Consider the following 14,284-nt stretch of genomic DNA (forward strand, 5'->3'; position numbering starts at 1 on the left):
ATGGATCATACCCCTGGATGGTATGTCAGTGTTCATATCAGATGTGCATCGGAGCCAGTATGGGTGTGATTCTGTTTAGATGCCACTGAGGCTTTCTTGAAACCGGGTTTCCTGTTACAATGAGTGTAGTCTGTCTGGCTTCTTCAAGGTTTCCGTGAGGTCAAAGGGAATCCACTTCTGCGGAGGTGCTATCCTCACTGACCGCTGGGTCCTGTCCGCCGCTCACTGCTTCTCCACTCATTCGAAGTGAGTAGAACCTCCTGCTTTCTGCAGGACATGCACAGGCAGCTTCAGACTCCTTTTCTGACTTCTGAAATATACTTTTGCATGCTTTTATAGGGATTCCCTTAAGAACATCGACCTTGTGGTTGGGGAGCATGACCAGACAGTTCTTGATGCTGATGAGCAAGTTATCAGTGTTGAGGCCATTAAAGTTCATGAGAAGTTCCACCACTCTAGCCCAATGAGCTATGACATTGCACTTTTGCTGCTGGTCAAAGAAATCCACTTTGGTAAGTGCCTTCTACAGTACAGAGACCCAAAGAACTGCGCTGAGAGGGATCCCATGATAGACCCCTTGTACTACCTCAGTGTGGAGGAGGCAGAATGCCTCATGAAAATGGTGATTCAAAGCAAAAAGCAGACAGTCCTTCAAACCTGCTGATTCTCAGATCAGTCTTTAATCCTGTTTGGAAGTGGAAGAATATCTTTATTGTCATTGCATGTGCTCAATGTGCTTTCACCACCAATGCTACATATATGCATATTAAACTTGAATAAAGAGAAAAATAATAAAATATTAATATCATATGGACAATTAGCTGAAGAGGGAACTAAAGTGCAATAGCGTCATCACATATTGGATTTAACTGTGTTAAAAGTTCACAGTAACAGTGTTAACATTGAAATTTTACCATTGTTAATGTTGTGTTTTTCTGATGCTGTTTCATGAAGTTATTTCTGCCACAGGGCCACTGGTCCAGCCCATCTGCCTTCCTCTGCCCAGTGAAATCATTCCAGCACAGACAAACTGCATTGTGGCTGGATGGGGTCGAATTAAAGAAGGTAGGACCCACCCCCTCTGTACCGAGACAGACACTGTGGGAGCCAATCATAAGCCGTGTATGACTGACTGCAATGAAGGGCCTGTATCCTCTAATAGCATTTGGACTACTGCGACACACACACACATGCACACACACACACGCATGCACACACATATAGGTTTGTCATTATATCTTTGTGGGGACTCTCTATTCATTCATATTAACCATAAGCAATCAAACTAAATATAAGACTTTTGGCATTTTTAGTTTTTTGATTACATTCACAGATCTTTGTGGGGACCTGAAAAACGGTCCCCACAACGTCAAAATAACACATTGTATATCACATCGTGGGGGACATTTGGTACCCGAAATGTAATATAAACCTAATCCACACACACACACACACACACACACACACAAGCCCCAGGATATCCTCCAAGGGCATTTAAAGTACCTTATACCAGCCAAGTTTTATATTCTGCATGCTAGAAGGCACTCTGTCGTCTGAGGCCTCACTAAGGTTGGCCAAATGACCAATGCTCTCGTCTCATTGGTCCTGCAGGGGGACGCACTCCCTCCACCCTCCAGCAGGTGGATCTCGAGCTGCTGGAGGCACAGAGGTGCCAGCATGTCTTGAAGACGGTACGGCCAGTAGTGAACGGGTTCACAGTGGTGTGTGCTGGTCCAGAGCGTGGGGGAAGAGACGCCTGCCAGGTAAGAGGTGCCCCCCCACGGCACCGAGGCCCTGGGCGAAGAAGACAGTCACATGACTCTCTCTGTGTTCAGGGAGACTCAGGAGGGCCACTGGCCTGCCCTGGGGTGGATGGCCGTTGGGTTGTGGCGGGGGTCACATCCTGGGGCAAGGGCTGTGGGCGGAACTGGGCCAGTAATGGGGGGAAGCCCCCAACAAAGCGAGGGTCCCCTGGGGTGTTCACTGACACCCGGGTCCTGTTGCCCTGGATCAAAAGCATCATCAGACGAGGTACGCTTTCCCACTGGTGCCATCCATGCTGCCTCACAGATCCAGCCCTTTGAAAGTGACCCTCATTTACTCCCGAGAGCTCTGCCCCAGACCCTGCAGCTCTGCCTCCCAGGACGATACTACCCGAGCTGTACGGAAACCAGCACAGCACAATGTGACACTGCAGATGTGACAGTGTAGGGTTACTGCATTTAAAGGTCACATTAAAATAACAAATAGGGCTTCCTGAACACCTTTTAGGCACTGACATTGAATTCAGAAAAAAACAAGCATTTCTGAAGCCTTCTGTTTTAAATCAGGATTGTCTCCAGATTATTTCAAAGGGATGTTTACTCACAATGTGGCCATTACAGATTCATATAATAAAAGACATTAATTAACAATGTTGCTGGAATTCTTCTTTAAATATGGCATAGTTACTATCAATAGGCTCAGTAACACTTATATGCTGTTTTAGATGTGCAAGCGAACAAGGAATTACCATCCTCATCAGCATCATCACTGTCATCTTCATCATCAGGTTAGTGGGTCAATGCCTGTGAACATTATCTCAGTGCCTTGTGTGACTCCAAACTCTCATTCAGCGTCAACATTCGGCTTATCATCCTCCTCACCTTGTGTTTCATCTCAAACCCGTGTCAGACTTACCCAGTATTGTGACACGCTCCACCTCTCAGGGCCATGTGGCGTCCCGGATGGGGCTCTGACAAGCGACCGCGGTGTCATTAGCTACCCAGGGGATTCTGGGAAAAACTACAGCAACAATGAGTAGGTGACCTTCCGAAGTAACAATGCATGGCTCACTGCACCCTTAGCTGTTTGAAATGTCTCTGGCTGTTTTACCTCACACACACACACACACACACACACACACACACACACACACACACACACACGCACACACACCAGTCATTTGGCGGTAACTTGAGATTCACAGTTCAGGTCAGAGCCAAAGCCACAGTTTTTGAATATAATAATGAATTTATTGTATTCTAAAATATATAGCAGGGAAAGTGAGATATATTACTCATCAAATTTATGGGATTACAGTAGCAAACACACATGGCAATGTGAAACGTCATTCAATGAATTTTCAGTACTAATGCATAACATAAGTTTGTGTTATAAGAATAAAGAATGGAAAGTAGTAAATGTTACTAAATATTAACAGCAAACATTTATGGCAGGTTTAGTTGAAAAGGAAGATGATCTTGTAATGTGATTCCCTTGCCTAAGAAGTATTAGGGCAAGATCTTGCGTTGGAAGATGGATGGATGGATAGATTGATGGATGGATGGACAGACATGACTTCCTTGCTGTTAATCTTATTAGTGCCAATATACATAAATATATAAAATACAGATTTTGAAATTGTGTGCACAAGCTAAAGAGCCTGTAAGCATGGGGAGTTGCGGCAGTGGTATAGGGACGCAGCCCTAGATACGCATCTACTATAAGTGGATCTTCACAGAAGTGCCTCCAAGCCTGATGCCCAATCTGAGCCCCACCAAAGTGCTAGAGATGCACCCTTTGCATCTTACAGTGCATTTTGGTCACTTAGCAGATGCTTTTATTCAAAGCGGGATCAGATAGTGTCCCAGGAGTATTTGGGGGGAAGAGTCTTGCTCTGGGGCCCAATTGTGAAATCATTCTGACAACACTGAGATTTGAACCGCCGACCTTCCGATTCCCCATATGGTCCTCCTCCCCACCCTAACACGAGTGTGGCTTAGGGCAATCTCTTGTATCATTCATTCATTTGTAGAGAATATCTCAGATTCAGCTTTAATTAATTATAATGCCAATTCTTGACATGGGAAATTCTATTTTAGCTAGTGAGATTTAAAACATTTTTCTCAATCATTTCAATGGGAGTTGGAATTTGAAGTAGTTAAAATCCGGATTTCTGATATCAATTGTAACTAGTTATCATTAAAATTGAATTACATCCATCCATCCATTTTCCAAACCGCTTATCCTATTGGGTCGCGGGGGGTCCGGAGCCTATCCCGGAATCAATGGGCACGAGGCAGGGAACAACCCAGGATGGGGGGCCAGCCCATCGCAGGGCACACTCACACACCATTCACTCACACATGCACACCTACGGGCAATTCAGCAACTCCAATTAGCCTCAGCATGTTTTTGGACTGTGGGGGGAAACCGGAGTACCCGGAGGAAACCCCACGACGACATGGGGAGAACATGCAAACTCCACACACATGTGACCCAGGCGGAGATTCGAACCCAGGTCCCAGAGGTGTGAGGCGACAGTGCTAACCACTGCACCACCATGCCGCCCCCTAAATTGAATTACAATTAGATACAATTAAATTCCTGATATCAGAAATTGGATTGTGAACTAGTAAAATCTTTATTTCTGATATCAGCAATTGACATTTTGAGTAGATTCCTAATTTCAGGATCTCCGGTCTCCCCCTGTGCAGGCTGTGTTCCTGGGTCATTGTGCCCCCCCCTGAGCATGCCGTCTTGCTGGAGTTCCTGAACCTTGATGTGGAGTCGGTCCCTCTCTGCTCCCACGATCAGCTGACTGTCCTCACTGGCTCTGGCCAGGTTGTCGGTGAGGGGCCAGTGTACTTTCAAACGAGAAACAATCCCAGACCGGCGCTAATACCCAGCATCCGGACAGAGGACATCATCCGAATGACCCACCGTTAACCTTTAACCCTGGTGTCATGGCAGGACGGTTCTGCGGCCGTGAGCTGCCCTCTCCGCTGCTCATGCCCACACACGGAGCCACTCTGCAGTTCACGTCAGACACCAGCGTTACGGGCCGAGGTTTTTCTGTCCAATTCACTGCCGTCAAGCCAGACCCCGGGATGGGTACGTTGTCATGGCCATCCGCACTGCACTAGAAGTTCTCCCTCTCCCTGCTGGGAAGGGCTGATTCTTAGCTTCAACTTTAGCCACTGTACTGGCATGTACTGTACACAGAAAAGGTCAGGTGTGTATAGAGGGGTGTGGCCAAACTCCCAAGCTGAAAGCTGATTGGCCACCAGAATGCCCCTCCCCTATCACTCACAATTCAAAGCATGTCATTGGCTAATACTAAAGTTGGGGCCTCCTGTGCTTGAATTGTTCCTGCTTGTCTCAGGCTCAGGTTGTGGGGTCACAGCTCTTCTCCAAGATGAAGGCTTGGTCCAAACGCCCCGGTACCCTGAGTTCTATGGCAACCAATCTCGCTGCCACTGGGTCATCCAAGCCCCTAAGGCCTATGTCATCAAGGTAAGGGCACCTCAGATGGCCGTGTTCTGGGCGATGGGCCGCGGCTTGGCAGAGTGGAGAGCTAGAGTGCCGTGCTGTTTTGCAGCTGGAGTTTACCGACTTCGACGTGGAGCAGTCGGAGGGCTGTGTGTACGATTCGCTGACAGTGCTGGCTGACGTTGATGGAACAGAGAAGATAGGTACAGACCCTCAGACACATTCAGGCTGTTAATCCCCAGCCCAGGCAGCCCTGGTCTCACTGTTCCCACCTTTCTAATTCCCCAGTTAGCTATGATCACTGGGCTTTCTTAGATACATTTATATCCATCCATCATATATTAACCTTTCATCTACTCAAAATGCTACTGAATGAAAATAAAATGACATTACAATCACATGAATAATGTCGTCACCTGTACATGTATTTATTCAGCTGGTCATTATTCCTGTTTGTCATTAATATCATGATTCAAATCTGAAAACATGTCTGTTTGGCATCTGTATGTATTTGCACTTTCTTGGGGGAGAGGCTACCTGCGGCCAATCAGAGTGTAGGTAAGTATGACATATACGTGATGCGCTATGTGTGGTACTGTGACACAGGATCATTTAAAGGTGAGGATATTAAAGGTGAGGATATCTTAAAGGTAAGGATATTAAGAGTAAGGGTATCCAGAAACAGCATCCGTTATCGAGTGGTTCCAGGTACTGCTGACATGCCCCCCCCCCCCAGCTGTGCTCTGTGGAGGCTCCCATCCACCACCTGTGCTCAGCTACGAGAACCTCATGGTCCTTCAGTTCCACTCTGACGGTAGCGTCCAGCACCGTGGCTTCCAGGCCCGTGTGTCCTTCATCAGCCGACAGGGTGAGGGGGCCAGGCGGAGGGGAGGGGCTTATTCGGCCGTCGCTGATGAATGATTTGAGGTCTCGCGCGGCACCGGGATGCCTGGGGCCCTTTGTGTCCTGATCTGGGCTCTCTGACCCGATCAGACCTGCTGATGGGTGATGAGGAGCCTGGCACTGGCAGACATGCATCTCTGGAGATCTCCCAGCCCGGTATGTATGCACAGACCCTTAGGAAACGTATCTCGGATGTGATACAAACGTGTTCCTAGGAAAAACTTATGCACTTGCTGTAATCAAACACCGTAGTTTTGAGACTTCATTTGGAATGAAGATGAAACTTTTAAAACATATTACCACAACTATTACTCCAGCAATTAGTATATGCCAGCAATAATACTCCTCCCATGTAGATTACAAGTAATGCTACTACAAGTATGACTACATAACTAATAATAATACTCCTGTTGCTGACATTACTATTGTTACCTCCCCTTCTGACACTACTAATACTACAAATACAACTTATTATACTGCTGCTGCTACCACGTCGTGGAGTAACTGTGAATATGATGGTAAGTGTGACTTGACCTTTGTCTCATCCACCAATTCCTGGGCCTTCTGGTTTAAGTCTATTAACCATTATAAGCAGCACTTTCAGATGTTACAGAAGACAGATGGAATAATCTGTATATCATTTATGCGTATTTCCTCATATTTGTATTGCTAGATGACAAACATGTGGTGTTTGTATTCCTAGATGATTTGTCTGATGAAGGTAATGATGACCCCACCCCTCGTCCTGTCCTGGATGATTGGCCAATCAGTGACGTAGATGAAGACTCCCCTGATTGGATGGTAGCTGGTTAACTTGGACTCAGTTAGCCTGACGCTGGTTATAATTATCTGAGGCAGCATTTACTTGCGAGTTTAGAAGCCTTATTTTGTGTGTGTGAAAATTATAGCTACAAATCTAACCTCCACTTCTGGGGTATGCATGCATAAATCCCTTGGCTAATCTATTTTCATGTGTTGTGAAAATTAAGTCCTTATGAAAGCAATGCAAACACACTATCCTTGTTCACCGTATGATACTGCTAGCTAATCTCCAACATAAGCTGTACTTTTTCTAACTGTTAATGCTTTAAACAGCATGGTAAAGACCATGTCCCACTCTTGTTAAAAGCTTAAAAGAAGCGTAATGAAACCGTTTTACAAAAAAAAAGTATATATTAGTGTGTTTATTTGAAAAATAAGCTCTCCAGTAGTTTTTCCTGTAAAAAGATGCTATTTCTGTTATCACATCTACCCTCTCACTGATATTACTTGCTCACTTTACAGAACAGCACTACAGCACATTAGTACCAGCATATGATGTCACTGAGACACTTATTTCAATACATATATTTTTTTTCTACTACTTGTTACTTAAACTGTAAGTGGCATCAGTCAGTTACCCACTTAGTACATAATGGCAAAGTCTGTACTGACAGATGTATGTCACCGTTCTCCTGTAAAAGATCCTGCCTGGACGTTCATGGTCCAGGATGAAGAAGAGTTTCTGGATCGGGTCAGCTGATGTGTCCCAGTGAGCCATGATGGATGGACCTGTGACATCACTCTCCTCCTTACTCCTTATTCATGGGGCCCAGGCACGGCCAGGCTTCTCCCAGTTAGTCTCCACAGTGTCGTTGCTGCGAGTCCCAGAACTGGGGCGGCTTTGGCAGCATAGGTGGTGCTGAGTGCGCGTGTTCGGTGCAGGTGAGGATAACACTGCAGCAGGGGAAGCTACAGGTACCGTTTGGCACTGGAAGAAGAACGAGGGTCAGGTTCCGCTACATGCAGGAGTAACAGGTAACGTTGCGTGGGAGTAACACTGCAGAGAGGTATGACGGATGTAGGGTGCAGGTGAAGCAGAGCGAGATGCAGAAAATAAATCATGGAAGATAGAGAGGAACAGTTCAGGTCCAGCTAGACTTCTCTGATGGGATCGGTTAGAGTGTGGTTTCCTTAATGCACTGAAAAAAACACACACATATATAAATATTATTCATGATCTCAGTACAAGCAGAACATGCATCACAAAGTTGATTACAATTGTTCAATTAGGTGCCTTCGAAGGGATGATGTCACCCCTTGACCACGTATTCTTCCAGTATCCTATCCTCTCTCTGAGTCACACATCGCACCATTTCTCATTAACGCCAAAGCGCTTTCCTTTCTTATTGTAGCTGCTCAGAGTTAATGGCTCTGTCCCAATTCAAGGGCTACAGCCTCATAAAGCTGCGTTCTCAAATCGAGTGCATTAGAGCAGTCTACGAATGCATCCTTCTTGTCTGTGAAGGAACCGCCCGATCGATCCTTCACAGACCAAGATTTATTGCATGGGTTTGTAGAAGGATGCAGCCTACAAAGGCTGCCCCAACGTGTCCTTCGTCGGATGCAGCCCATGAATTGGAACGCAGCTACAATACGTCTAGAAAATGCAACAGCTGCAAAGAAACACTCTGTTAAATTGCAATAAATAGCACTACAATTATGACTTTAAAGTATTAAATAATAAGCAATTACATAGCTGATCTGAATGCATGGCAGGTAAACTCACCAGCACCACCGTGTTCTTGTTGGCGCCACCATTAGGAGTCCAGCAAGGTCTCTCTTTAGCAACCTAATAAAATATGATTTAGCGATATGGATCCAAGGAAAAAGGCAAAACTGAGGGCTCTGCTTGGTGGAAATGCCGTGCCTGTGTTTACTCACAGGGAGCAGTCATATCACAGGCAGTAACTATGCTGGGACCAACCATAATACCCTGATATGCAATGCAATAGCTTACTGCTAAATCCCCACAGAGTGGCTAATATCTGTGATTTTCGCGGCTTGTGTGTGATGTATAGGTCTGACACCACTTATGGACAGCAAACACAGTGAGTTTGACTAGATGAACACTACATTTTATTATTCAACACCTAAAAAGCCTGTGGGGAACACTCTTATTTATTACCAATACTGACAATGCTGTTAAAATGGTCTTGAGGCTGTTAGCCTTCGCTGTGAAATGATAGCTAAGAAATAATGCCGGCCTGGGCATAGAGATGAGAGGCCATGCACCATGGATGCAAGCTGCTGCTCTTCTGCTGCGTCACTGCCTTCCCAAAGCCTGTGCAGTCTGCTGGAGTGCTAACGTTACAGTCAGTGCTTCTTGGTAGAATAATGCACTAAAGCTAAAGCCTGTGCAGTCTTCTGAAATGCTAACGTTACAGTCAGTGCTTCTTGGCAGAATAATGCACTAAAGCTAAAGCCTGTGCAGTCTGCTGAAATGCTAACGTTACAGTCAGTGCTTCTTGGTAGAATAATGCACTAAAGCTAAAGCCTGTGCAATCTGCTGAAATGCTAACGTTACAGTCAGTGCTTCTTGGCAGAATAATGCACTAAAGCTAAAGCCTGTGCAGTCTGCTGAAATGCTAACATTACAGTCAGTGCTTCTTGGCAGAATAATGCACTAAAGCTAAAGCCTGTGCAATCTGCTGAAATGCTAACGTTACAGTCAGTGCTTCTTGGTAGAATAATGCACTAAAGCTAAAGCCTGTGCAATCTGCTGAAATGCTAACGTCACAGTCAGTGCTTCTTGGCAGAATAATGCACTAAAGCTAAAGCCTGTGCAATCTGCTGAAATGCTAACGTCACAGTCAGTGCTTCTTGGCAGAATAATGCACTAAAGCTAAAGCCTGTGCAGTCTGCTGAAATGCTAACGTTACAGTCAGTGCTTCTTGGCAGAATAATGCACTAAAGCTAAAGCCTGTGCAGTCTGCTGAAATGCTAACGTTACTGTCTGTGCTTCTTGGTAAAATAAAGCACTAAAGTTAAAACCTGTGCAGTCTGCTAGGCTAAAGAGCTAATGTTAGAGTCTGTGCTTCCTACCAGAGTAAAGCATTAAAGCTAAAGCCTGTGCAGTCTGCTGAAATGCTAACGTTATAGTCAGTGCTTCTTGGTAGAATAATGCACTAAAGCTAAAGCCTGTGCAATCTGCTGAAATGCTAACGTTACAGTCAGTGCTTCTTAGCAGAATAATGCACTAAAGCTAAAGCCTGTGCAATCTGCTGAAATGCTAACATTACAGTCAGTGCTTATTGGCAGAATAATGCACTAAAGCTAAAGCCTGTGCAGTCTGCTGAAATGCTAACGTTATAGTCAGTGCTTCTTGGCAGAATAATGCACTAAAGCTAAAGCCTGTGCAGTCTGCTGAAATGCTAACGTTACTGTCTGTGCTTCTTGGTAAAATAAAGCACTAAAGTTAAAACCTGTGCAGTCTGCTAGGCTAAAGAGCTAATGTTAGAGTCTGTGCTTCCTACCAGAGTAAAGCATTAAAGCTAAAGCTTGTGCAGTCTGCTAGGCTAAAGTGCTAACACTGGAGTCTGTGCTATCTGCCAGACTAAAGTCCTGTCCTGTCTGGTAAGCTAAAGATGTAAAACCAGGCCCTATACCTCCTGCTATGCTAAAGTAAAGTTCAGCCCTGATTAAAGGTTACTAGTGTGAAATACTGTTGGTTCCTCTCAGAGTGTGGCCATTTGACATCCCCTGTGTCATGGCTGGGCCATGGCTGGTAGTGACGCACAGGCACAGATGGCTGGCAGCCGGTTAAATATTACACAAAGTAAGCTTTATTACAGCGCTTGATTTTCATGCCTGCAAGACGGTAAGTACTCTAGTGTGAATCAGAAAGACGCATCCTCCGTGAAGCCAGCTCCTCCAGGTTAGACGCTGACCAGTGCGTGTCCACGTGAGATTCGCAGCTGAGACTTTGCTGAGTTATTGAAGGTTAGAGTGTCTTGATGACGGGACGAGATGTGGATACTCACAGAGAGAGTGCTGGTCCTCTGAGAGAGAGCCCGTGACTGCACTGTGGATTTCTTCACCTCTGTCAGCTGTGGAGTTTGGTCCTGCATCACATACCACATCACTGGTTCACAGATCACACCCAATGTTACACCATTTTCATCCAGAAAGCTTCTCACTTGTGCTAATCAGGCCTCAAACGCTACTTCACAATGACCACAGTAATATCACTGCACAGCCGCTTGATCAGTCAAGCATAAGCCTGTGATCTTAGTTAGAAACTCATTCATCTGTTTTTTGCTTTCTCCAGCTGTGTCACCCAGCAGCATGAGATAATAAAATGGTTTCCCTTCTTTAGAAGAGCTTGGCATGCATACTGGAAAAAGCCCCCAACCGAGACTCATGATTGGATGTTACCATCTTAACACTCGCCTGGTCATTGTGTGCTACCAAAAACAATTCATTTAATGGGTATATGGTCAATAATATTTTATTACCAACAGATTTATTTTGGCGTTTTAATGTAGTTCATAATTGGGAAAGAAACTGAAATATATATCCTACTCATCACATAAGATGTTGTTACATCAAATACGTAATAAAGCATATTCAACATACATTTCAATCAAATTTTTTAATAATTATCCCAATCTGATATAGAGAAAGACAACAAAGAAAAAACTCATAACAGCCTTTGTAACTTTATAAATAATTTACTTTATAATAAAATATAAAAATGTGTAATCAGTAGTTTTCATATTTGGAGAAGAAATAAGATATGTGTCTATGTAACCAACACTGTCTTGGAACAGATACAGCACGTTATTACACAAATGAAAGTTAAACAATGACATTAATTTTCAGATGTTTGCATGAGAGCAAAGTAAACCGCACAATTTGAGAATTAGCTTCATGAACTGGAAATGCTGGTGCAGCTGTGGTATGCACTGTTAGAAAAGCAGAGGTTACTGGTGTGGTAGTCGTAGACAAACTGGAGATAGTTTTGATGTCATGTTAGAGGTACAGCTGTGGTAGGACCATTAGAGACACTGGGGTTACTAGTACAGCTGTGGTAGGACCATTAGAGAAACTGGGGTTACTGGTACAGCTGTGGTAGGACTATTAGACAGACTGGGATTACTGGTACAGATGTAGTAGGACCATTAGAGACACTGGGGTTACTGGTACAGCTGTGGTAGGACCATTAGAGACACTGGGGTTACTAGTACAGCTGTGGTAGGAGCATTAGAGACACTGGGGTTACTGGTACAGCTGTGGTAGGACCATTAGAGACACTGGGGTTACTGGTACAGCTGTGGTAGGAGCATTAGAGACACTGGGGTTACTGGTACAGCTGTGGTAGGAGCATTAGAGACACTGGGGTTACTGGTACAGCTGTAGTAGGTCCAATAGACACACTGGGGTTACTGGTGCAGCTGTGGCAGGTGGATTACAGACACTGGGGTTACTGGTGCAGCTGTGGTAGGGCCATTAGAGACACTGGGGTTACTGGTACAGCTGTAGTAGGTCCAATAGAGACACTGGGGTTACTGGTACAGCTGTGGCAAGTGGATTAGAGACACTGGGGTTACTGGTACAGCTGTGGCAGGTGGATTAGAGACACTGGGGTTACTGGTACAGCTGTAGTAGGTCCAATAGAGACACTCGGGTTACTGATACGGTTGTGGCAGGTGGATTAGAGACACTGGGGTTACTGGTACAGCTGTAGTAGGTCCAATAGAGACACTGGGGTTACTGGTACAGCTGTAGTAGGTCCAATAGAGACACTGGGGTTACTGGTACAGCTGTGGCAGGTGGATTAGAGACACTGGGGTTACTGGTACAGCTGTAGTAGGTCCAATAGAGACACTGGGGTTACTGGTACAGCTGTGGCAGGTGGATTAGAGACACTGGGACTATTGGCTCTTCTTTCACAGCCCACCTGCTCTGGCCTCCCTGCCCCCCTGTCCATCAGAGGGCTCTGGCCTCTAGGAGCCCCATTCAGGGCAAGTGGAGGCAAATCCGGGGGGCAAATGTAGTGAATACCCTCATCAAACTTCTTCTTGCCCAGGTTTCCAAAGGTGGGGAAGACAAGCTTCTTGGGCTGAAATCGACATCATTACCATCCATTCACTGTTAATTCTTAATATTTTATTTTGTAGTAGCATTGCAGCTTTAAAGTGTCTACACTTCACACTTATTTTACAGCTGGATATGCAATATATACAGATGTACAGATATCTGGATATGCAGATATACAATACTGTGCACAGTGGTACAACAGAAAGACTGCTAATCATTTACATGTGATCTATTATAATACAAGTCTGCTCATTAATCACCACCACCTACACACTGCTTCAAATACAACAGGTTCCACATGCAGCTGTAGTCTTTCTTATTCCCAGTTTCCCAGAAGCCATTCACTTCTGTCAGCATGAAGGGCGACATCTACGTGCTCTGGAGCCATGTGTGAAGATACACCAGTCCCAGCATGCTTTGCAGCTACTTACAGGCTGTCCTTTTCTTAGAGGGAGACGGAAACTCTCCCAGCATGCCCCAGGGTGGAGGCTCCTACCCGCACTTTGGTGGTGGCAGTAAGGGGTGTGTGGTCAGAGCCCTCCAGAAAGTCCTGCTTCTGGCGCTGGGCGTGGGGTCCCACGAGGCTGGCGAAGCTGGTGGCCAGGTGGCGCCGCAGCAGGGTCTTCTGGGGGGGAATGTTAAGCAGTGCTGCGAGCGTATCTGAATTAAACTGTGGCTCCAAGACCTGGGGACACAGCAGGACACAGGCAGCGTTACAGCCTGGGCATGATCTGGTGAGACCCGGCAATGTTACAGCCTGGGTGAGACCCAGTGATATCTGGGCAGCGTTACAGCCTGGGCATGATCTGGTGAGACCCGGCAATGTTACAGCCTGGGTGAGACCCTCTGATATCTGGGTAGCGTTGCAGCCTGGGCATGATCTGGTGAGACCCGGCAATGTTACAGCCTGGGTGAGACTCAGTGATATCTGAGCAGCGTTACAGCCTGGGCATGACCTAGTGAGAACCGGCAATGTTACAGCCTGGGTGAGACCCTGCGAGACCGGGGCAACATTACAGTTGGGGCATCACCCAGTCAGATCTGGGTAGCGTTGTAGCCTGGGCGTGACCCGGTGAGATCCGGACAGTGTTACAGACTGGGTGAGACCAGGTGAGACCCTTGGAATGAGCCAGCGAGACCTGCGCAGCGTTACAGCCTGGGCGTGGCACAGTGAGAACTGGGCTGTTACATCCTCACTGCGACTCATTACATTTCAATGAATTTGACAATCGGCATTTTCCTGACTGTTTACAGAACAGGTTACTCA

The 14,284-nt window shown here is 45.8% G+C and overlaps 2 protein-coding genes and 1 long non-coding RNA gene across 18 annotated transcripts in view; 2 read left to right on the plus strand and 1 right to left on the minus strand.

Annotated features, from left to right (window-relative positions):
• On the plus strand, positions 1-7,678 carry LOC125706782 (ovochymase-2). Its single transcript, XM_048973603.1, has 15 exons — positions 1-24; positions 149-246; positions 340-512; positions 970-1,065; positions 1,612-1,763; positions 1,836-2,031; positions 2,131-2,185; positions 2,489-2,551; positions 4,479-4,612; positions 4,735-4,875; positions 5,147-5,277; positions 5,363-5,456; positions 5,990-6,121; positions 6,247-6,312; positions 7,620-7,678. The coding sequence occupies exons 1-15, from the start codon at positions 1-3 to the stop codon at positions 7,676-7,678; spliced, it is 1,614 nt and encodes a 537-aa protein (XP_048829560.1).
• The window catches only part of LOC125706274 (liprin-beta-2-like), a 27,563-nt gene continuing 20,599 nt past the window's right edge, over positions 7,321-14,284 (minus strand). For 14 of the 16 annotated variants that reach the window (XM_048972875.1, XM_048972877.1, XM_048972876.1 and 11 more), the window contains 5 exons: positions 13,514-13,702; positions 12,878-13,039; positions 10,959-11,039; positions 8,705-8,767; positions 7,321-8,117 (listed from right to left, as the gene is read on the minus strand). In XM_048972875.1, the coding sequence (XP_048828832.1) occupies positions 8,094-8,117; positions 8,705-8,767; positions 10,959-11,039; positions 12,878-13,039; positions 13,514-13,702 (519 nt within the window). In that variant the 3' untranslated portion in view covers positions 7,321-8,093. The other 2 variants (XR_007381960.1, XM_048972879.1) reach the window with 2 other exon arrangements.
• Positions 12,301-12,859, plus strand: LOC125706279 (uncharacterized). The gene is made up of 4 exons (XR_007381963.1): positions 12,301-12,380; positions 12,545-12,667; positions 12,709-12,790; positions 12,832-12,859. It is a non-coding gene; the product is annotated as an uncharacterized LOC125706279 (long non-coding RNA).

The sequence above is a fragment of the Brienomyrus brachyistius genome, chromosome 13, assembly GCF_023856365.1.
Source record: "Brienomyrus brachyistius isolate T26 chromosome 13, BBRACH_0.4, whole genome shotgun sequence".
Lineage (NCBI taxonomy): Eukaryota > Metazoa > Chordata > Actinopteri > Osteoglossiformes > Mormyridae > Brienomyrus > Brienomyrus brachyistius.

Coding starts and splice junctions, on each gene's coding strand:
- LOC125706782 (XM_048973603.1), top strand. CDS start 1: ATGGATCATACCCCTGGATGGTAT. Junction 25..148: donor ATCATACCCCTGGATGGTAT/GTCAGTGTTCAT, acceptor GGCTTCTTCAAG/GTTTCCGTGAGGTCAAAGGG. Junction 2,552..4,478: donor ACTGTCATCTTCATCATCAG/GTTAGTGGGTCA, acceptor CCCCCTGTGCAG/GCTGTGTTCCTGGGTCATTG.